The sequence below is a fragment of the Perna viridis genome, chromosome 15 (assembly GCF_037379345.1).
Source record: "Perna viridis isolate PV_CMFRI_1.1 ecotype Kerala chromosome 15, ASM3737934v1, whole genome shotgun sequence".
Classification (NCBI taxonomy): Eukaryota; Metazoa; Mollusca; class Bivalvia; order Mytilida; family Mytilidae; genus Perna; species Perna viridis.
Genome location: NC_142459.1, coordinates 21,540,012 through 21,564,189, shown reverse-complemented (window position 1 = coordinate 21,564,189; position 24,178 = coordinate 21,540,012). Strand labels below are relative to the sequence as shown.

Genomic DNA, 24,178 nt, shown 5'->3' with positions numbered 1-24,178 from the left:
AACCAAAGAAACGACTGACAAAGCCCGTTCATACAACGCTATTATATTCATATATATTACTATAAATAGAAATCTATATAAATCTATATAACCTGATTTATTGGTCTAGTCTGTGTCCTTGAAATATATTCTTGGTACCTTTGACTACTCTCTTCCAGTGTGGTGGACGCATTTATCAACAGTCGGTCGGCATTCCAATTGGAATTGCTCTTTTACTTGCTGACCTATTCCTTCACTCTTTTAAGGCTGATCTGATCCGAAAGAAAGAATATCGTTTCGCTAGATCCTTTAATCTCAGTGTCCGTTATGTACATAACGTATTATCCTTAAACAATCCTAATTTTGGGGATCTGATACATCGCATCTACCAAAAGAAAAAAAAACAGGAGATAAAGGATACTAGACTCTGTGAAGTCAGCCTCATATCTTGACCTACACTTAGAAATTGATGGTAAAGGAAAACTATTGACCAAACTTTACGATAAACGTGACGACTTTTCATTCAAAATTGTCAACTTTTCTTTCTTCTGTGGCAACATCCCTTCAGCACCTGCGTATGGAGTGTTCATATCACAACTCATAAGTTATGCAAGAGCTTGCCGAGACTACACAGACTTGTTGTTTTGCGTTAGAATTCTAACAAATATTTTGCTACAATATTGAAGTCATCACTACAAAAGTTTTATGGTCGTCATCATGAACTCGTGGATCGTTACGGTGTATCCATCTGCGCCATTAAAACTGATTTGTGTCATAGTTTTCCTTTCCTCTTTCCCAGACTTGACTTTTTATGAGCAACTCGGCGGGTGTTTCTATAAAAAGCAGAGGACGCTTACCCTACCGGTGCACCTGGTCCTTGCTCCCAGTTTTAGTGGAGTCCGAAGGAAACAAAGGTTCTAGCAGTAATCAAAAGAATGTAATCCAAGGACAAAGACCTTCATTTTTGCTATTTCCATTATATTCCTATTCTAAATTTCAAAAACAATCCATACAAGGGCTTTGAATTTTTTACAATGTAGCTATGATACAGGTAATCAAACAAAAGCAATAAACCACTTAAAAAACCTTCCAATAGAAGCTGACAATTTCCCTTATACATAACCACAAAGGTTAAAAAGTCGTACAGTAAAATTAAACGAGAATCGCGGAAAGGGAAGACACGATACATGTAAAAGTCATCATGGAAAAAAACTACATACAAAATATCTAAGTATTTTCTCCAATTGAAGATAAGAAATATGTAACAGAAAAGTAGACTGACATACATTACGGCGAATAAGGTGATTACGATATATAGCCGTATTATGATTTTAATTACTTTATGTTCTTTGTCGTGTATGTCTGTTTTCTATGTCTGGTTTTTGCCCCTCGAATACATTCTTTTGATTACCGCTATAGCCTTGTTTCCCTTGATTACTCTTACGAGTATAATTTATGCACAAATCGTATCTTTGAACAAAAGCAGTTAGCGTATTCTAGTGAGTTCTACTTTTTAACTACGTCATATCTAAATTCGTTCCAAATAAATTGTCCTAAAATTCCGTTTTGACTTACAAGTCAACAGACTGTGGGAACAAAAGCTACATGCAACTTAACAAGAGATTTTTTGTGATATTATCATACATTAAATCGACACAAAATCTGGTATTGTTCGTCCTATTAAAAGAAAGCTTCTTTTCAAGATGGGAAGGGAGGATGTCATGATATTTATAGATATTTCTTATTATGATATTGAAACAAACTTATACTATTGTACGCAATCAATTTTGTCTTCAAGAAAAGTACATTTGGCTTATGCTTGATCCACTGACCGTAGGTCAAGTTTGGTTGTTGCTAAGAGATGTAAACTTTAAATCACTTTAACGACAGATACAGATATAGAAGCAATTACATAAGACCAAGATACGCATCTAGAACTTTAATAGGAGATGTATTAAACATGTATAATTATATTGATGACTTTTTAACCCACATAGTCAAAATAATAATTTGTTTTATAAACATGTAATGGGGTATAAACGCAATATAACAAGTAATAATTGTCATTCATAAATAAGACCGTAATCCTTTGTAGACATCTTTAGTTATCTGCGTTTGTATGATCATTGTTTTTGTTCATATGCATTTGTTCACACGACATTGCTTAATAGCATATATTTTTGCACTTTAGGCACAGATGACTTGTGTCTTATTAAAATATTCCGTCTGATTAAGTGTATCAACACTTTTTTGAGTAAATGAATGTACGATTGTAAGGGGAGTCATTTAGGGACTTTTTCAGATTTTTCTTGTAGCTGGTTTTGGTTTTGAACAACATAATAATGTAAAGCTTTGGAATAGGAATTTACCACCAGATATCCAAAAGGCCTGACGAAGATACCCCCCTTCTTTTGTATAATTGTTTGGTTCAGGATTTGAAAGATTTGAGGAAAGATTGTTTATTTTGTATTGAAATCTGAGATAAATTATGTGTGTTTACTATGCAGTTGGTTAAAATATAAGATTTGGTGTACTTGACATCGCATTAACTTGTCATTATATGTTGGTTTTTTCGATTGATAAGAAAGGGATGGCTTTTTATAAGCAAATCGGCCGGTGTTTCTAGAAAAGCAGAGGACACGAACCCTACCAGAGCGTTTGGTCCATGCTCCCATGTTCCCAGTTTTTTTTTTGATTTTTTTTTTTTTTTTGTGGAGTCCGAATTGTTCATTTGCTCTAATTACTTTGTGGGTATGATTTTAGTAACTATATCTTCAGATCAATTCCTTTTTAGGACGCTTACCCTACTGGTGCAGCTGGTCCATGCTCCCAGTTTTCAGTGGAGTCCGAGTTGCTCATTTACTTTTGTTACTTTGTATGTATGATTTTAGTTACTTTATGTTCTTTGTTGTGTATGTCTGTTTTCCATGTCTGGTCTTTGTCCCTTGATTACATTCTTTTGATCACCGCTATAACCTTCATTCTCTTCATTACTCTTTGGGCATAGAAATTTAGAAACAAAGATCGAATATTGCCCTAGAAAATTAAACGTGAATATGTATATTGACATCGTGTTACTTATCTAACTAAAATATTACAGGAGAAGAGATTTTTTTACCATTCTTTAACGGAATACAGTTTCCGATTTGACCGCTATAATGACGGTATTCGTTTAAAAACATTCTTGGCGAATAAATGCTCTTTTTTTCTCAACAAGTTTTTCCATCATATAAGTCTCGTTCAATAATAGTTCATCTATCGCTTTACCTTTATACGTCTTATTGTAGTCTAGTGAAATATTCCGTTGCTGACTTTCACTATTGCCGTTGTCTGATCAACCTTAATGAAATTATCTCGATCAAAAAGCACAGCAAGACTTATACAGCCATTCTCGAAATTCTCATTCGGAGTTTTAAATTTGCCATTCCCTCCGAGGACTACTACTTCTCGACTTACATACTGTTGAATTTTCTCCGGATTTCCTTTCCTCGTGTATCATAAATAAATTTTGTGATGGTCCACAAATAAAACCTTAGATAAAAAATCATCTTTTTTATAACCATGATAACATGAACGTCTGTTACTTGGCAACTAATACCTTGTAGAGATGCAAATCCAGTAGACGTGTTCACATGAGCGGCGGGAATTTGTTATCTTTGGAATCTTATTACTCATGTATGGATTATAGGTAAGAACCATGAGTGATTTATATTTCTTTTCTTTTATGAAACAATAACGAATCCTTTCTACAAATTTTGGATTCGTCCATCCTTTTAGTTCTTATTAGCATTTAATTTCTCAAATAGGAATCTTCTTAGCACCCCTAGAATGCTTTTCGTGCAGTTAGAGCTTGCGCCTATCCTTCTTGAGTTCGATCGAGTGAAAGCCTTTGAAAGTGTATGCAATGTCTAAACAGATAACCCCCAACATTAATAGAAACGGATAAAGAGCGAAATAAATAAGTGTATTATCTTTAAAAAAAAATGGCAGACGTAGTAAAATTGTGTTCTTTCTACTTAAAAGTTTCTACATTTCATTCAAGAAAATTAGCGCATAGTTTCGATACAATTTCTTTTTCAACACCACTCTGTTATCAGTATTTGGCAAACGGGGAAACAGGATTGCGATCAGGTGACTTGCGTTTCCATAGAAGAACGTCCTTCAGGTCAAAGGGTAAAAAGCAGGGTCGAAGATACACCTTCCTGTGTTATAATATTTTAGGAAAATTTATATAGCAACAGATGACAAAGCTTAATAGGACATTAATTCTATGTTATTTTTTTTTTCAAATCATCCCCTCCGTGAAAGATTATCACGAAGAATGAAATTTTAAATACTTCTTTATCAAACTTCAAAAACACCTCATAGTGATCAGGAAGGGTTTATTATTATTAAAAAATCACAATCACATAACGAAATATTTTCGGAAAGGTTTTAAACTTAAATATCACTATAATTTGGTTTGTGAATGCTTTGAGAATTGAACTTAATTTTGTTTTATGTACAAATTTGATAGTGTATCTCAAATAAGCAGGAATTGACATCGTATAACGCTCTTTGGCATATTTATCCGAAATTTAAATGCTACATATTTTTGCTCAAAACGCTGTTGCTAAAAAAAGCGAAAGAGGATTAAATCCTGAGGGCGGTAAAACATTAACATACATATATAACCTAATAATCTATTAGGGTGTGATTTGGTATGACACAAAGTGACCTGCTTCACATCACATGGTACAAATATTGAAAGTCGACATCTAGGACAACTCGGCTGCAGACACGTCGTACCAGATCTACTATGACGAATGTACTGATAGAATTTATTATAAGTGACATGACTGACTAGCTAATAACTTCGTCCACTTACATGTTAAACAGACCATATTATAAAATTAAAATTTAAGTAGAAATATTTACGAATGTGTATTACTTAATGAAGACTTTTGACAGCCCATTTTAATTGGTTACCTTATCTCAGGTAAAATATGAGTTACATATTGTTAGGTTATAAGGAATATCTAAATTCTATAGGGAAATACTTGTTATTTGCAATGCCTCTGCTGTATACATATCATTTTAAACTCCCTGCATCAATGTGACTAAAATTCATTTTTTGGAATTAGAATTTACTATGTATTTGATTCTAATGATGCTGGTTAGAGTTTTCGCTTTAAAAACCGTGCTTATTCAGTGTTCATTTTAGTACTACCTCATAAATGGTATATCAAAGTATATAAATATTATACCAAATATTATAACTAATTTAGTAAATCCTTTACAAATGAGTTTATTGTTGTGCTTAAGGTTCTTCTTACCTGGACAGCATCTAGAAAAGTACACATAAAGTTGATCAACTTGTAAAATGTACAATGATTTTCGCAGGAAGCATCTTACAATGGATAGCCTTTTCTATGGGGAAATTATTAATAAAAAAATGTTTTAAGTAAATGAAATTGAAAAGAAAACATGTATCCACCGGAAGATTCAGAGTTAGACAGATATATATCTTTTACTGTAATATTGTCTAACTTTTGAAGGGATATATTCCATGCAAAGATCTCGCTTAGTACAACAAAGAAATCAATTGCATCCGAGTTATGCGATAATGATTGCAGTTACAAATATCTTTACCGAACCCTGGTTATACCGATTATCTGTCTTAATTAAAAGGATTGACTGATTTTAATTACAATTTATACATTTTGAACACGTAGAAACCAAATTTCTTTAACACTTAATTTTCATTCCCAAGGGGTTTGTTTAAAAAAAAACCTTCACTGTATGACCCATTAACCTTCGCCTCTACAAAATAATTTCCGTGAACTTGCCATCTGATTGACAGTTATATTTGCAAAGCAGGAATCAACATATCTATGTAATGAAGAAAATAAACTTTATGTCAAGCTCAGCGAAAAACAAACTTATACATACATTTCTTCATGGTCGGCTGAATAGGAAGGTGTGTGGATAAATAGAGAAAGGGTGGTAATAGTATATTGTTATTTTAGTGTTACTGCCTGTTTTCAAATACAACACAAATTCTGATTATTTAACGGATTTTGTCTTGTTCTGTTTTGTTTTTTGTTTTTGTTCTTTTTTTTATTTTGGTTGATAAAGACGGTTAAGTAATATTTGTTTTTATTACCAAAATGTAATAAATTTTCAGCATGGAACTTATGTTATATCTACTTGTACATACAATTCCTGATGACCGGTAACCGATCTGATTTCAGTTTCATTATGTGAAGTGACCGTTGAGCGGTTCATGTAAACTTGAGAATTTGCATTCGAACGAATCGAATATAGAACCATTTAGGAGATTTAATGCACAAATTGTAAAAATTAATTAAAGAAATGTAAAAGAAAAGTAAATATTTGATGTTTAAATATATTGCACTAAGTAAATATGTGTTTAAATTGACGGACAAAACAACGGAATCGGTAAAATATATTTATTGCCAATTGGTCACGTGATGCGATCACCGGTGTTATGGATCTGTTGGACGGTTTGATGACTGATCTGTGAACGATGACCGATCGCAATAAATTTAAATTTTTCGGTTCAGGATTTCTACAAAGAAAAGATGCGGTTCAAAGTACAGAATTATCAAGTAAGTAGTAAGAAAGTAAGTAAACTTTATTTAGAGTCGGCACATACATACATTTTAACAAATCAACACGAGCTCTTATGAGCTCTTTAACCGACTATAAAATGTACAAAACAGTAAAACAATACATGGCATCATACAGATTACATAGTTATTATAAATAATACGTAGTAAAACATACTAATCATAGAAAGATGTGGTGCTCCAGACAGAAGGATCAAGTACCAGGCAGTAAGCACCACTCTGTATACCGATCCTTAAGTCAGGGGAACCACACTTTATAAGGCTATAGACATAATTAAAATTCAGATATCATATTAAATTATAAAACCATGATCAGATCAGAAACTGGGGAATCAGACACGAGACAGCACAGGTTGAAACTCGCAAGCAGTGCAATTACATTTTTTGCCTCCACACCAACTACTTATATAGGTCTTAAACTGGTTAAAAGAAGTAAGTGATCTGGCCTCATTTGGTAAAGAGTTCCAAACCTGTGCCGCCTCGTATCTAAAAGATTTTTTGCCAAAAGATGTAGTTTTTGGCCGGGGCACCTCAGCAGTATTTTTATACCTAAAATTATAATTACTATTTTTAATAATAACCAGATCTTGCAAAAATACAGGACATTCCTTATTCATGATTTTGAAGGTCTCCAAGGCAATAGTGCGCATCCGGCGGGTTTTCAAAGATGGTAATTTCGAAAGGTCCAAAAGATAATCGTATGAGCTGGAATAATCATCATAAATAAAACGGAGCGCACGTTCCTGAATTTTTTCAATTTTTGTTGTATTCTTTTCACTACAAAAGTGCCAGGTCAAAGGGCAATAACTGAAGTTTGACATGATAAATGAATAATAAATGGTAAGTTTTCCAAGTCTATTCAAATGTTTTCCAATTCTTTTAAAACGTTTAATTGCCTTGCAGCCTTCTTACAAATGTTTGATATATGTGAATCAAAATTCAATTTAAAGTCAATTGTAATACCAAGTAATTTTACTTCTTCATCACAAGAAATACTAATACCATTTAAATCAAAGGTAACATTTTTGTCATGTGTTCTCTTGCCAATCGAGATGGCTTGAAATTTCTCAGGATTGGCTTGCATTTTATTATCTGAAAACCATTTAATTAAAGATTTACTGTCCTCTTCTAAAGCTGAAATAACAGAATTTAAACATTTACCAGATTTTGAAAGGGTATTGTCATCAGCATAGTTATAAAGAGAACAGTTTTTCACAAAGAAAAATAAATCATTTATAAATACATTAAAGAGAACTGGACCAAGTATTGATCCCTGAGGTACCCCTTTAAATATATCCATCATACTACTAGTATTTTGACCAATTTTGACACATTTTTCCTATTACAAAGGTAACTAGCAAATCTGTTGCAGACTTTGATGAACCATAGTATTTGAGTTTAAGTAAAAGTAGATCGTGAGGAAGGCAATCAAAGGCCTTAGAAAGGTCCATTAAAATTGCAGCTAAATATTCGCTGTTATCTAAGGCTTTTTTCTAATCTTCCATCACACGCAAGAGAGTTGATTGAAAACCGAAATCAGATTGAACGCTACGTCAGGCTAAGAATATCTACACTCAACCTGGAGACACTTAGGTGATCGGTAATCAGAATGTAGATGAGGGAGGAACCTGAACAACGGGGAAAGACATGGTACAAGTCATAATGCAAATGTCATATGCCAAATATATAAGCATTACCTCATATAGGATGTAGGCTACAAACCACTAGTGTCACTTCCCATAGGCTCCAATGCTAATTTTATGAAGTTCAATGTGTTATGGGACTTGTACGTTAAGTGTAACCAGAAGAAGACTACACATTACCCAAACGGTACATATTTACACTAATATCCAAATATCATGTGGGATTTACTACCTTGCAGTGTGACACCAGCTCCTAGAAGACAATGAGCTAAAAATAGAATGAGAATTCCCCTTCATTTCACAAAAAGGGGTCTTCATGAAGAACCCATAAAAATATTTCATTCAGAAAGTTACAGTGACAATTGTTATGTAGAAATAAAAAATATATAATTCCCTGTCAAAGACAAACTCGATTGTACAGATTTGATATGCACTTTTTCCACAGCAACATATCACTCTAGTGCTCTAAAACTTGTGTAGGACTATTTTTTTTCCTATGTTCTTAAAGCTGGATGTACATTTGACAAATTCACATTCCCCAAAATCAATCCTTGTCTTCCATTTATTTGGCACCGTGTGGTATGATTTCAAGGAGATCTCAAATAATTGTTGGGACATTCTTAAAAAATGCTTGTTTCTGGCCTTTTTTATGGCCCTTCATTTTTAAATATGTGAAGTCACTACCCCAAAAAAAATCCTGGCCTCCCTTTGTTCGTATGGCATTTTGTGGTACAATATCAAAGAGATCACTTTAACTTGAGGTCAAGTTATAGTCAAGATTTCAGGAAAATGATTGTTCTTGGTTCCTATCTGGCTCGTAATTCCTAAAAGGTTGACCTTAAGTGAAAAGGTAATTATGCTGAAAGTATTTGATTAATCCACAAGAGACCTGAAATGATAGACAAAGCCGTCAAAAAAATTTCAGTCAAAGCATCTGAATAAATTAATACAGTACTTCCATCACAATCTTTACAACCAACTCAATGTCGTAAAACGGACCTATGTAAAAAAAAACAAACATAAATATGTATGGTCTTTTTCAGGTTTATTCATAATTAAATACCTTAATACATTATATCACAATTACTTATATATTTATTGAATAAATCATTAATATATGTTTTGTTTTTTTTTAATATCACAGTTCGGTAGGAAATATATGAACAAATAACACAATAAATATGAAGTACACAGATATACATATATGACGACTGCTTGTCATGCTTATTCAGCAATTAAAAATGCAATAAAATGAAAATTAAAAATCCGAGTTAAAATAAAAAGATTTGCCTAACATGATACGACCATAGCCAGTTGAACTATGTTCGCTTTGGGAAAATGTGGACACAATATTAGTTTTTGACACACTAAACAAACAGAGTTACAATGCATTGTGGACACATTAACTCATTAGGATACAATATTGCACAATATTTAAAAATTCAGTTATCAGTACAAAGTTTTGCTTTGATGAATTCATTCATAGATCACTTTGTAAACTCCTTGAAACATTCACGTTTTCCATTTTAGTGTTCCTGCATCATTTATCGTGTGTTTACATATTGTTTTGGGTTCGTTTAAATTCACGATAAATGCATGATACAAGTGTTCGTTTAAACGCGCTAGGAGCATTTGTTTAAATGCACAATTGAACCATTCATTTAAACACACAGTGGGAAGGTTCAATTGAACACACGATGGGAGCGTTCATTCGAATGCATGATACGAGCGTTCATTTAAAAACATAATACAAGCATTCCTTTAAACGCACGGTACGAGCGTTCTTTGATTTTTGTTCTTTGATTATTTCCTTTATTCAAGTGTTATTTTTATATTTTTTGCTATTATTAATTTATATAATTTCATTAATTTAATTTTATTTCTTTCTTCATTATTTGTTAATATCATTATTTTTCATCAATTGTCTGTTGTGTGTTTAAACGATATGAGCGTTTATCTATCGTGCGTTTAAATGCACACCAGGAGCGTTTATCTATTGTGCGCAGAAACGCATGTTGGGAGCGTTTGTTTCCAGCGTTTGGTGAGCTTTAAGTGTGTGTTTGGGTATCGTGCGTGTTGGAAACCTAAACGTCTCAAGGAGTGTACTTCATAATCTCAAAGACAGTTAATAATGAATTAAATTTTGCTTCAAAGAAGCATAATTCTTAAAGCTCTTGTATTCGGGCAGGGATTTTCATAAGAAATCCATTAAAATACATTATTCAAAAATAAAAAAAGTCCCTTTTTCCGTGCGCCTTTTTGCCCCTTATTACTTGGAAACCGTAGGAGATATCAGAAAACTGATTAAAAAATGTACGCAGATATTTTCATGAGGAATTAAATAAAATCAAATTTCAAAAGTGGACTAAAAATAGAGGAGACAATTTTGGGGCATGGCCCCCTTCAGTTTTTAAAAATCATTATGTTTAAGAGATATCATAAATCTGAGAGGAATATGCAGGCAGGATTTTTTATCAGGAATATAATAATAAAATTTAAAAAATATGACCAGAAATTAAAAAAAAAAAGGTATTTTTAAGATGTATCCACACTCTGGCCCCCATAGACTGACAATGTTACATGCTATTTTCATTCTGTGAATTCTCCTTGAAACATAATTTAATAGAAACAAATTAAAACAAGAATTGTCAAAACTGAATGAGAGGTAAACCTTCTACATCAATTTTAAATAAACACTTATTTTACCCTTTTTGGCCCCATTTTAGCAGAACTGTAAGAGGCATTAACTCTTTGTTAAATGGCAAAGTTCATCAAGCAGTAAATAACAATATCAAACTTTCATGACATTTGGTACACTACATCTAAAACAAAAAAATAAAACAATGCTGAAGGCAACAACAAGGACAGCATCATAACATATAAATATGACCACAATTTTTGCGGTTGTATAATGGGTGAGATTATAAAGCAATAACAGTTGTTTCTGTGGTAAAAACATGGAAATAATGTACATATATAAATAAATTAATTGGTTACCATTTTGATTAATAGTCAAATGTTTATTTCGTTTTTTAACCCGTGGACAGTCCAATTCCAAGGCTGATAATTACATCTTATAGACCATTTATTTTTGACACAGCCAGTGCTTTCAAATCATTCAATGGTTTCTCTCCTAATATAGACAACATCCATTCCAATGCTTTGTTGTATATAAGGTCCCATTCGTCTTTTCTGTTGCTGAAGTTCTTCTCTAACCATACCAAAATCAGGCAAGTGATCCAGCACACAGAATCCTTAAACAATAAATGCAACTACTGAAATAAACATTTTCATTGAAATTACACTGAAATGAAAAATTCAAGGGCAGATATTATAATCCTGTAAAAAATTTTTTCTAACATTTTATAATTTTTTTCCAAATCCAGAGATGAAGAGGTCAAAGAGTAATCAAGGGAACCAAGGTTATAGCGGTAATCAAAAGAATGTAATCCAGGAACAAAGACCAGACATGGAAAACAGACATACACAACAAAGAACATAGAGTAACTCAAATCATACATATTAAGTAACAAAAGAAATGAGCAACTCCGAGTCCTCAAAAAACTGGGAGCATGCACTAGGTGCATCGGTAGGGTAAACATCCTCAGCTTTTCTAGAAACTCCCGCCGAGTTGCTCATAGAAAGTCAAGTCCAGGGTAGACGAAAGAGGAAATGAAAACTATGACACATTGAACAAATCAGTTTTCATGTGCGCAGAAGGATACACTGTAACTATTTATGAGTTCATGATGATGGCCATAAAACTTTTGTAGTGATGACTTCAATCTTGTAGCAACATAACCTTGCTCCAGAAGCCTATCTGTTAGAATTCTAGCGCGATACAAAAAGTCTGCATAGTCTTAGCAAGTTCTGGCATAACGTATGAGTTGTGATATGAACACTCAATACGCAGATGCTGAAGGGATGTTGCCACAAATAACGGTCTTTCCAAGCACCATTTAGGTGAAATTATAATGTCAGATCAGTGTTTTTTTTTTAATTCTTACAAAAACACACTTGAAATCAAAAGCAATATTGCAGGTGTAAAACTACCTTTTCATGCTCTCTGATACTAATGGGCATTTTGAATACAAAGGGAATTTTCTAAACACAAGAAACTATTCAATTACTCACAATGCCCTCAGGTGGAGTAGTGATATTTTCAGGTATCTTCAGTAAATTAATCAATTGCTCTGACATTGGCCAAGAACCGTCAAAGTCCTGTAAACTTATAATACCTATCATTGCATCACCTACAATGACTGAAAGAGAAAACAAAAAAAGATTATGGCTCACCAAAACAGGCAAAGTGCAATTTTTCTCTTCTGAAAACTCTCTTGAGAAGAACATGTAGCCCCTGAGTCAAGACAGGTGGTTTTCACTACTTAAAATGTGTTAAAATAGATATAAATGGACTGAAGACTTGTCTTGTTAATAAATATTTCTGGTTTACCCAGGATAAGGTTCAAACAGGTTTCTGGTTTATTCAGGATATGGTTCAGACAGGTTTGACTGTACTGTAACATGTGTAAGGCCAAGTAAACTTATATGGAAGATTCTCTGCCAACCTTCACAAAAATTATGGGGCAAGTGGGAAGATTTTACTTTTTTTTTATTTCTTACCAGATTTACAAATTTGTAATTAATTGTAATTCTCTCATCTGCAGCAAATTTAACCATCTGTCAACCTGTTACGTAAATGTTGACTCTGGCTAAATTCTTTCAAATTTAAAGCATTTCATTGCAAATGTATATTGGAGCAATTCCCATATCCATTTATAAATTATTAATGGGCATTAATGTTGAATCATATAATAAGTAATTAAGTTGCTATTAGTAACTTTCTACATTTTTTTCTTGCAAAAACAACACTTTAATAAAGTAATCTATACATGTACAACAAAATAGCAAATCCAATTCCAGATTCTCAATACAAGTATATACATATCTACTAAATTATGACATTATAGCATGCAAAAAAAAACAAAAAAAAACAATGCGATCAATTGTTTCATACATTTGCATACATCACAGTATAAAGTCTATCTTGTAATAATAAATTTAATATTAGTATTTGCAAAGAAATGCAGTGTGAGATATTACTGAATATAAATATACCATTAACAGGTGAATTTGGCAGGTGTAAAATTTTGCCATTTTTAGGCAAAAAGGTATACGGAAAATGTTTTCTTTCTTTTTTTTATGTTGTATTTTCAGTAACTACATTCTACTTTTTTTGTAGAAAAGGGGCAGCATCTACAACATTGTCTGACAGATTTACACAGATTAATCTTACCATGCTCACTGATCAGATTTTTCTAAACCTATCAATTTTGGAGATATATGCAAAAAAACTTTTGCATAACCCCCTATGATCTACTTTCAGTAATGGCAGCCATGTTTGTTGACAGGTCAAGTCTCCACATCAGTTCTATGCAGAATAACCTAAGGAACATTCAGATCAATTTTGGTTGGAACTGTTCTAGTAGTATCGGAGGAGGAAGAGTTTTGAAAAAAAATTATTAAAGATGAGGACAGACAAGAACGACAGGTGCAAGTGATGGCAATAGCTACAGCCCAGAAACCTTTTGTTTCAAACACACAGACAAATCACTATAGGACATGCACCACTTCTTATGGAAGGGCTCTTATTAATTTCCATTTTATGGGTGATTATTTTTATATTCATTTTTTAATTTTCAAAGTTGTTTAAAAGAAAATGTAACATTTCTTACCTGATTGTTCACTACCTTTAGACTGCCCACCAAACGCACCTCCAAACTAAAATGTAAGATAACAAAATTAATAATACTTGTTTATAAATTACGTTTAGAATCATTCAATCGGTGGCAAATCCAGAAAAAAGGAGGCGTGGCTCCAAGTATACTGGTTTCATTTTTTTTTTCTACATATTGAACATTTTTGGGACAAGAATTCCTTTAGATTCACCTACAAGTATGTCAATTTTACTTATCTGTAAAAAAAAAAGGAAGAAAGACAAACTAAGAAAAGGTACAATGTAATTAAGTATATATATATAATCTTAGGGTGTTTCAGCAAATACAATGGTGTTTCTTTTTTCATGTTTTCTTAGTTCAAGTATTGATTTCAATGAAGAAGAACTATGAAAATAAGGTATAAAGAACAGCATATTGTGCATCTATATATTTGGCTGGCTTAAATTTGCGATAATTTTAAAATCAGTTATGTTAATATGTTGATAAATGTACTTTAAAGTCATTCTGTGAGGATATGTTTCAAAACAGCACACACACACATATACATTGACAAACAAATAGACTCTCAACAGCCTCATTTGCTCACTGAGGGAAAAGAGTAATCAAGGGAAAAAAGGTTATAGCGGTAATCAAAAGAATGTAATCCAGGGACAAAGTCCAGACATGGAAAACAGACATACACAACACATAAGATAAAGTAACTAAAAACTAAATTCATACATACAAAGTAACAAAAGCAAACGAGCAACTTGGACTCCACTAAAAATTGGGAGCATTGACCAGGTCCACCGGTAGGGTAAGTGTCCTCTGTTTTTCTAGAAAAACCTGCCGAGTAGCCATACACTCCTTGAGACGTTCACATTTCCCATTTTAGCATTTATGCATAATTTATAGGGCGTTTACACATCATTTTGCTTTTGTATAAACGCATGATAGAAAATTTTCATTTAAATGCACCATAGAAGCATTTAAACGCATGCTGGGAGTGTTCATTTAATTACACGATAGAAGCGTTCGTTATTTTTGGACTTAGATCATTTCCTTGATTTAACTTTTATCATTATATTTTTTACGATTATTAATCTTTATATTTTCATTTATTTCATTTTCTATTTTTTCTTTTGTCGTTATTTGTTATTATTATTATTTTTCATTGTTTGGCTATCATGCGTTTAAACGTATGCTGTGAGCGTTCACCTATTGTGCATTTAAACACATGCTAGGAGTGTTCATTTATCATGCTTTAACATACGCTTGGAGCATTCATTTATCGTGCATTTAAAGACATTTAAATGCATAGTTGGAGTGTTCATTTATCGTGGGACTAAACACACAAAAGGTGTGTTCGATTAAACGCACAATAAAAGGGTTTGTTCATTGTGCATTTGAGGAGCATATAGTGTTAGCTAAGATATTGTGCATGTGGGAAAACCTAAATGTCTCAAGGAGTGTAAAAAGTCAAGTCCGGGGTAGTCGAAAGTAGTGAAATAATGTGATCATATCATTTGATCATTTAAACAAAAAGTTAAAAGAGTTGCCTATACTTACACCATTCCTACCGCCTGTTGAGCCTGTCAGAAAGGCCTTGAGGTCATTTACCCTATCATGTTTCAAAATATTGTCACCTGTTGTTTCAGGGGAGTTGATCTTTGATAACTGGGCAATCAGAACTAAGATTGCAGATAGAATAGGGTATGTAAGTCTCGCCATGTGACTCTGTGGTTTCATGAGAATGGATCCTTGTCTACCATTCATGGATAAACATCTTAAACATAATTGAGTTCAATATTAAAAGCAAAACATTTTTTTTTGTGTAAAAATACTGATAAAAAATTACACATATCTAATTATGCAGGACAAAAATGTTAAGAAAAGCATAAAATAGAAGATCTTGCATTGTGATGCAGTGTTGTGATTTTCCAAAAGTAAACAATAAAATGCAGATGGATCTTCAGATTTCAATACATTCTACAACGAAAACGCCAGAAGGGAAACTGGGACGAGACTTACAAAACCTATGGGGCATAAAAATATGTGATCAAGTCTCAAGATGAGACTTATTTTTACTTTTCAAAGATTCTTTCAATTTGCAAAGACAAATACTTCATTTTCTACTTACTGGTGCATTTTCACTTGCAGAACCCTTGAAGCAAAATACATGTGCAGCCGAATCCTGAGGTTTACCAAATCCTCCTGAAAGCTGAGCTGACCCAAATGCAGCAGTTGGTTGAGAACCAAATCCTCCCATACTTTGAGGGGATCCAAATCCTCCAGGTAGTTGAGGAGGCTTAAACCCAAAACCACTGTTCGGTTGGTTTGAACCAAATACCCCTGCTTGCTGAGCTGAACCAAACCCTGATGGCTTCGAGCCAAAAAGTCCACTGTGAGACTGAACACTATCAAATCCTCTATCTGACTTGCTTGCTCCAAAAACTCCACTAGACTGTTCATTTGCTGTTCCACTTGACCTAAATGGCAATGAACTGCCATCAAATAATGCAGCTCCACCAGAACTAAAGGAAGCTGGCTGGCTGGACCCAAACATTGGCTTAGATAATTTGGCAGTCTGGAATAGCTGAGATTGGCTACCAAAGGAGGCTGAACCAAACAGACTACTTGACTGCTGAGGAAAGCCTTGCCCTACAGGGCCTCCAAATGAAAACCCTGATGATGGTGCTGAACAGTTAAACAAGGAAACTGGTCCTCCAAATAGATTGTTTGAATTAATCAAAGATCCAGAGTTCTGAAGAATAAATTTGATGTTTTTAGTTGTCAGAAAATAAATACCTTAAAAAGTCACTGAAATTAAGCCTACTGTGAAAGTACTTTAATTTGTGGGTACCAATTCTCGTGGATAAGGTCAGAAATACAAGTTCTTGATTTCGTGGCTTTGATGTTTTCAGTAAATATATCAATGTAAATCTCCTTTTCGTTGGAAATCAAATTTCGATGTTTGGCCTACCGACGAAAACCATGAAAATTGGTACACCACGAACAATAGTACTTTCACATTATTTATCCACAGTGCATATATAATTTACTTAACATGAAGTTTTAGAATATGTTTTTTGAAACAATGTAGAACTGTTCAATTTGTGAAGCAAATAACTGGTTCTTCCTTCCGAGGGACTCAAACTCGTACTGCTGTAACATCAATGGCAACACTGCCTGCACGAAGTCCAGAGCCCTAGACCACCCTGTTTCCTTAGATCCCACATTTGAAGTGCATTGAATAATAGATCCTTTAAACACCTGACAGGAGTGTTCATTTATAGACAGAATATATATAATATGTGTACATGTTCTTATTTTGGACGAATTACTTGTACAATGTTCTAACTGAAAATAGCAATGACTTGGACAATGACATAAATACAGAGTACATGGCACATTTGAAAAGATAAAAGCATATCATGTCAGAAGTTAAGTTACCATGGTAAATTCCATGCTTGTCACTAAATGCCAGAAGTTGATTTACCTTGGTAAATCCCATGCATGTAACTACATGTCAGAAGTTGAGTTACCATAGTAAATTCCATGCTTGTTACTTAATGTCAGAAGTTGAGTTACCACAGAAAATTCCATGCTTGTCACTAAATGTCAGAAGTTGAATTACACGGTAAATTCCGTGCTTGTCACTATATGTCAGAAGTTGAGTTACCATGGTAAACTCGATGTTGTCACTTAATGTCAGAAGTTGAGTTACATGGTAAATTCCGTGCTTGTCACTTAATGTCAGAAGTTGAGTTACCATGGTAAATTCCATGCCTGTCACTTAATGTCAGAAATTGAGTTACCACGGTAAATTCCATGCCTGTCACTTAATGTCAGAAGTTGAGTTACCACGGTAAATTCCATGCCTGTCACTTAATGTCAGAAGTTGAGTTACCACGGTAAATTCTGCGCTTGTCACTAAATGTCTATATAACTTATAATACTTCTAAACAATGTAACTTACAGATTGTTTAATGGGAACTTTTGATTCTTTATCCATCCCAACAAAAGCTGTATATTTGCTGATGATATTCGCTGCTACACTTGCTAGCACTATATCATGCTTCTTATCTGAAACATTGATTACAAGTTTGGTTAAACCTAACGGTTTTGGAGATATTTGCAAAAAACTAATGTCTGACCCCTATGTCCGATTTTTTGTAACAGTGGCCATGCTTTTTTCACAGATCAAAAATCCAAACAGTTTTTTTTTTGTGCAGGATACCCTTAGGAATAATCATGCTAAGTTTCATCCAAATCCAGAAAGTAGTTTTAGAGATGAAGATATTTGAAAAGTTGTAAGTGACAATGACAGACGCCTACAACCAGGTGAGCAAAAAATACAACTTGATCTGCACTTCATACATGTTACAGAACTGGTACAAATCTACTTCATCAGTTTATAGCAAATTATTTGGATAGTTCTAAAATTACAATCTTGAAGACAGACAGACTGACACACACACACATACTTGTCAATTAAAAGAAAAAGTATCACATTGTTTTTCATCACTGTAGCAAAAGTCTTTTTACTTTGATTTTGAGGGCAGCAAGTCAAAATGAGGTCTTCTTCAACTTCAGCAGTATTAAAACGTTTTTTCTCCAATTCTCAAACCTGATGTCTTGATACCACGAAAATTGATACCTTGAATATGTTAACATGACAGAATCTACCAAAATTAATATGTTTACAGTGTTTTAATTTTAAACCAATTTTAAAAGCTACTTTTACTTTGAATTCATTTCCCTGTGTGCCAATCTGATACCTATTCAGGTTTGACTGAAGATCTATCGTAAGCCTTGCATGCAATGCTCAGTATATAATTTACATGGGAATTAACTATCAGGCTAAAGGTGTCCTCCAACAGTTATCATATTCCTTCACACACATCCAAATATCATTCCTTCCTAAAAAATATTGTCAAACCCTACAAGTGGTTTAGATGGTATTGCGCTTACAAAAAAAATCTGGACAGAGTGTGAGACAGACAGTACAATCAGGATGACTCCTACATACCAATAACTTTGTATGCATGGGGTATAATTATCATAATAACATAATCAGTTGATATCAGCCTGTAGGTAGGCACTTCAACCCACTTGGATACATTATTCTTTTTTAAATACAGATGAAAAGTTAGACTGCACCCCTGAAATTTGCATCACAATTAAATCAACAAAGATTTCATTTTTGCATCCAGCGCATCCTGACCAAGGGTAATAAGATTAAAGCTGGCCTACCATTTCCATCTGTAGCCATTTCTTCAATTTCTAAATCCTTAACAAGAGCTTTGGCTGCTAGTCTATGTATTGGTGCTGCTGCTGTAGTATTGTCAGATTTCCCTCGTCCTTCAAATTCCAACTGGTATTCAAATGATTGTCCATCAATGTCTCCAGTCAACTTGACAGTTCCACACACAATTTCCTTGAACAAATAAAATCAGTTACCAATTAGATATCCATCTTTCTTAAAATCAGAGGTCAATGGCAAAAACCCAACAAATCACTTTTGTTTCTTATTCAGATATAGTTACAGACCAAAGTACCAGTCTTACTTTTCATGGATTAGAGAAGAATTCAAGTTTGTGGAGTCTTGAAACTTTGGTGTTTAGGTTTTCAGTATACACATCTATAGGAATCTCCTTTTCGTTGGGAACCAAATTTCGTGGATTGGCCTACCCACTAAAGCCACGAAAGTTGGTACTCCGTGAACAATATAACTCAGCAAAACATCTATAGACCAAAACAAAATTCAATCTTGATCTTCGACTTGCCATAGTAAAGCAAAGTTACAAATATCAAATGTGATTTAATAAGCATGGCAGTATAAAATGTGGAAAACTGAGTTAAAGCATCAATTTTCAGGGGCCAAAACTCAGCAAAAAATCAATGGACCAGAACCATATTCAACCAACCAACATATGAGAACTCCAATCTCTCTTGGTGACAAGAAATGGTCCATTGATTGGTCCTGTCCAAATTGCTCATTTGCTTTTGTTACTTTGTATGTACATTGTATGACTCTAGTTACTTCATGTCTTTTGTTTTGTGTATGTCTGTTTTACCATGTCAGGTCTTTGTCCCTGTATTACATTCAATTGATTACCGCTATAACCTTGGTTCCTTTGATTACTCTTAAACATGATCTCTAATTTGTCATGGTAAAACTGTGTTCTACACATCAAATCAATGCCTGTAATCACAACAAAATAAAAAAAAAATGAGAAAAACTGATTTACCAGACTGACAACCCAACCTAAAGATTCCATTCAATCAAAATTGCTGGTAGGGGACTAATAAAGAAATTACTCTAATTTTCAATTTTTCAATGATTTTCATACCATCTGATCTACATGTAAAAATATTTCTTATCACTTAGAGAGATTACAGTTCTTATATGTCGACTGGTTGAATACATTGGGGTAATGGGTTGTTGTGTGATTGTTTCACACAGTCTATAAAATTTCATTGCTCAAAAGCAATGTTGTGATGTTTCTTAAATTAATCTCCCGTAAAAATTGATGACAACATAAACGGAAAAAGGTTAAAATTTCAGCCTTGACACAGTTGCCAAATGAGGCCTTAAAATGATGTTGGGAGAACTTATTTTCCTTTGAAGTGACATTCTATGTGCACCTCTGCTGGTGTTTCTAGAAAAGTAGTACGCCTGTTCATCCTGCCAGTGTTTAGTGGAATTTGGATTGCTCATTTACCTATGTTTCTGCATGTGTGTTATTCAGAGTATTTCATGTTCTTTGTGTGTCTATATACTTTAATTTGGTAGGTGTTATCCCTTGATGATGCTTTTTTCGATTACTCTTTCAATCAAGGTTTCTTTGGTTTCAATTTATGATATCCAAATTTTATCAAAATGCATTGAACATGTATAGAAAGAGCTGTATTTATATACTGTGAAAGTACTATTATTCCTGGTTTTCATCAGTAAGCCAAACCACAAAATTTGGTTCATAAGGAAAGGAGATTTCAATAGATGAATAAAATGAAAATCTATAAAAAACCATTAATCGAAGAATCCATGAACTTGTGTTCCATCCCTAAGCCACGAAAACTGGTATCCACAATTTAAAGTACTTTTACAGTAATGTACATAGAAAGAAAAATGGACATGGTGACTCCTATACATATCTTAAAAACTTTATTAGGAGTTAGTTAAGAAGTTGATTAAAAGCAAATCTTGCTCAATAATTCATAGGAAATACAAAATTAAAAAAAACCTACATGTCTCTCAGCTCCAGATATTATAGCATACAAAGTGACAAGTTCTCCTACAAATATTGTTGGCAAGTGTTGAGGAATGGTGACAGCAGTGACACCTGGTGACAACAGCCATTCCAATGATAAATTCTTTATTTCTGGTTGTAGGGAGAATTTCATCAAAGCCATCACCTATTTAATATAATTATTAAATGCATGTATATCTATAAATTAAAAAAAAACAACTATTTAAGTAAAAGTGCATATGAAATGTTTTTCAGCCATAAGTGTGTCTTTATATATTAGGGTAATACTCCAGCTAAGAATCATATAAAATGTGATTCTTGGTTGGAAAGCCTACATATTTTTATTTTGATACAATGTGTATTTTTTTTCTGAATGTTAATATTAAGCAGAAATTACCATATGTTTTTTTTGTTATAACCCCTGTTCATAAGAGATATAAAATAAAATAGAATGTACTGTAGAATTCAAAATAAAGGGAGATAACTATGTAAATGACACAAAAATACAATAGAAACCATTGAGTTTTCATTGTGAATTATCTCCTAAGAGCAGACAGATTAGAATGAATGATTATACATTTTATCATATAAACCTTAAAAGCAACTTAAATCTGCATTAGCTGCTAAATTTGTTCAGCTTTGATTCTACTGAATTTTGCTGATTCAATGAAATAAGTTGGTAGTAATGCAATTGAAGCAATAAATGTTGATAATGCCTACAGAATATTGCACAAAAAAATGTTTTCTTTACCAGAGAAGATTGATAGCTCTGATCTAATTATTTTTCACCATTACATGTACTTCTGAAGATTGCCAACAGGACATTCACCTCGGTTAATAATACATTAACCTTGGTAAAAAATAACAATAACGGCTATACAAGTAAGTATGTGTCTTCTTTTCATTTCATTTCATCTATTTCTTGAATAGTTTTCAAATAAATAATGACCATATTTAAGCCACATTATATCACAATATGTAAATTTCAAAAGGATCCTTGCATTATATTTGAAGTTTTTTCCTGTACGGCTTGAGTCAGTCGGTCTTCGTTGCAGTTGAACAACCACTTTTGCTTTACAATTAGATTTGTTATTAAAGAACCGACCCTTACAGGACATGAGTGGATTAAGGTCACCAGAAGTCACATGCATGCAAATTTATCTAGGTCGATTTTTTGTCTTACAAGACAATAAATATATAGACACCTATTGCATGTATTTAATGCATTTTATTTGTGGATATCAAATGAAATTATACAGGAAAAGTACAATCTAGTATAAACAATTCAAAGTTCAGATGTATTTCAACAAAAAAAAAATTATGAAAATGACAGCTAATGCAGATTTAATAACAAAAATAAAAATGTGGAGCCTTTTTTGGGATCGTTGTATCACACATTACAGAATTTGCATGATTCTTAGCTGGAGGACTTCTTAGTGCCTCATCCTATCTATCTAGTTGTTACCAACTTGCAAGACAATAAAAAAATACATTTCACAGAAAGGTAGTTTACATTATATACTGTCAAAATTTTGCATTTCTGTGCATCTTTTGTTACATGTACTTGTTTAACTGTGCCAATTGTCTTTCTCTTTAATTGGTTTTAAATTTTACCTTTTGTTGCAGACGATCTTCACCATAAACAAACTCATATCTCCCACGCCCTGCTCTGGCCAGACCTTTAACTAGTGCTGTAGAAGCTCCTTGGCCAATTCCCACAGAAAACAACCTGAAATATGAAGTTGTACACATTCATGACATTGTCATACTACATATCTCTCACTCTTACAGGAAATTGATCTTTGGTAGCAAAATAAATCACTTACGGACATTCCAGAATAATGTGTGTTCAAGGATTTTAGGGGTACCACCAACACATTCAAATTAAGGTGTAGTACAAGTGTTACATAGAGAATTCTGAAATTTGACCCCAAACCAACACAACACATTAAAAATAATTCAATGGCATCCTGTCCCCTGGAGGCACTTTTCTGGAATAGCCCTTACAACACATGCCCCGTTTATATAAATCCAAGTACTAAATTTGAAATAAATTTATTCATTGGGAGTTGTGATAATTGTCATGAAATTTCAACTGAGGAACAAGGTAATTTCTATAAACCACCCACTAGTACACATATAGTACACCAATTAGTTTAGATGTTTTAACTCTATGCCAGTTGTCCAATATCCCTTTGTCTTTTTAACCATCTGGTAGTGATTAATTTTCCATGAGACTTCAATTAAACATGTTTTAAGATAATTGGAGTAAAATATAGTTTCAACAAGAATCAGTTCCTCCTACAAACCATATTCAGCAAAACCTGCCTAAACCAAAACCCTTTCGGACTTTTAAGTTGTTCTGTTCAGAAAGGAAATTGGTTTACCCAGGTTAAAATGCATTAAAATTGACACAAAGGGACCTCAAAAAGTGACTGGTTTAGACAGGTTTTCATATTATTCAGGGTTTGGTTTAGACAGGTTTTCAGATTATTCAGGGTTCAGTTTAGACGGGATTCACAGTATACAACTCGGATGTAGCTCCAATGATACACCTTGTTTCAGCATTAAGCAAGAGTTACTGTTCTTGAAGTAGAGAACTATCAAGTAAATGAATAGTTATATAACAAAACAGTCTGAAAAAGCATCTTAAGTTTTAGAAGACCATAATGTGAAAATTGAAATAATCTGAAGTGACTGCAGAGGTTTAACACTGAACAGTAGGGCAATGAACACAAATAACAAATAACACAAATACTAACAGTGTCATACAACCACAAAGGAATTTTCAGCAAATAATGAAACTCCTATTTTTTGGGATACAGGATAGGACAAAATGCATTCGCACAGACTTGATTTCCATCTCCTTTAAGTCAAATCTGGACTAAAAAATCCTCAAAAAAATAACTCCAAGCTTAAGTAATTCATGCACCAATTAGCATCTACCAAAA

General features: G+C 33.3%; 1 protein-coding gene across 5 annotated transcripts in view; it reads right to left on the bottom strand.

Annotated features, from left to right (window-relative positions):
* Positions 1 to 7,319: 7,319 nt before the first annotated feature.
* Positions 7,320 to 24,178, bottom strand: part of LOC148597450 (von Willebrand factor A domain-containing protein 5A-like) — a 29,897-nt gene continuing 13,038 nt past the window's right edge. For 2 of the 5 annotated variants that reach the window (XM_088563127.1, XM_088563125.1), the window contains 8 exons: positions 22,842 to 22,956; positions 21,226 to 21,393; positions 19,228 to 19,411; positions 17,951 to 18,057; positions 16,112 to 16,735; positions 13,990 to 14,035; positions 12,389 to 12,516; positions 9,283 to 11,508 (listed from right to left, as the gene is read on the bottom strand). In XM_088563127.1, the coding sequence (XP_088419253.1) occupies positions 11,329 to 11,508; positions 12,389 to 12,516; positions 13,990 to 14,035; positions 16,112 to 16,735; positions 17,951 to 18,057; positions 19,228 to 19,411; positions 21,226 to 21,393; positions 22,842 to 22,956 (1,552 nt within the window). In that variant the 3' untranslated portion in view covers positions 9,283 to 11,328. Of the gene's footprint in view, positions 7,746 to 9,282; positions 11,509 to 12,388; positions 12,517 to 13,560; positions 13,700 to 13,989; positions 14,036 to 15,540; positions 15,758 to 16,111; positions 16,736 to 17,950; positions 18,058 to 19,227; positions 19,412 to 21,225; positions 21,394 to 22,841; positions 22,957 to 24,178 lie in introns of those variants that run through there. The other 3 variants (XR_015918946.1, XM_088563126.1, XM_088563128.1) reach the window with 3 other exon arrangements.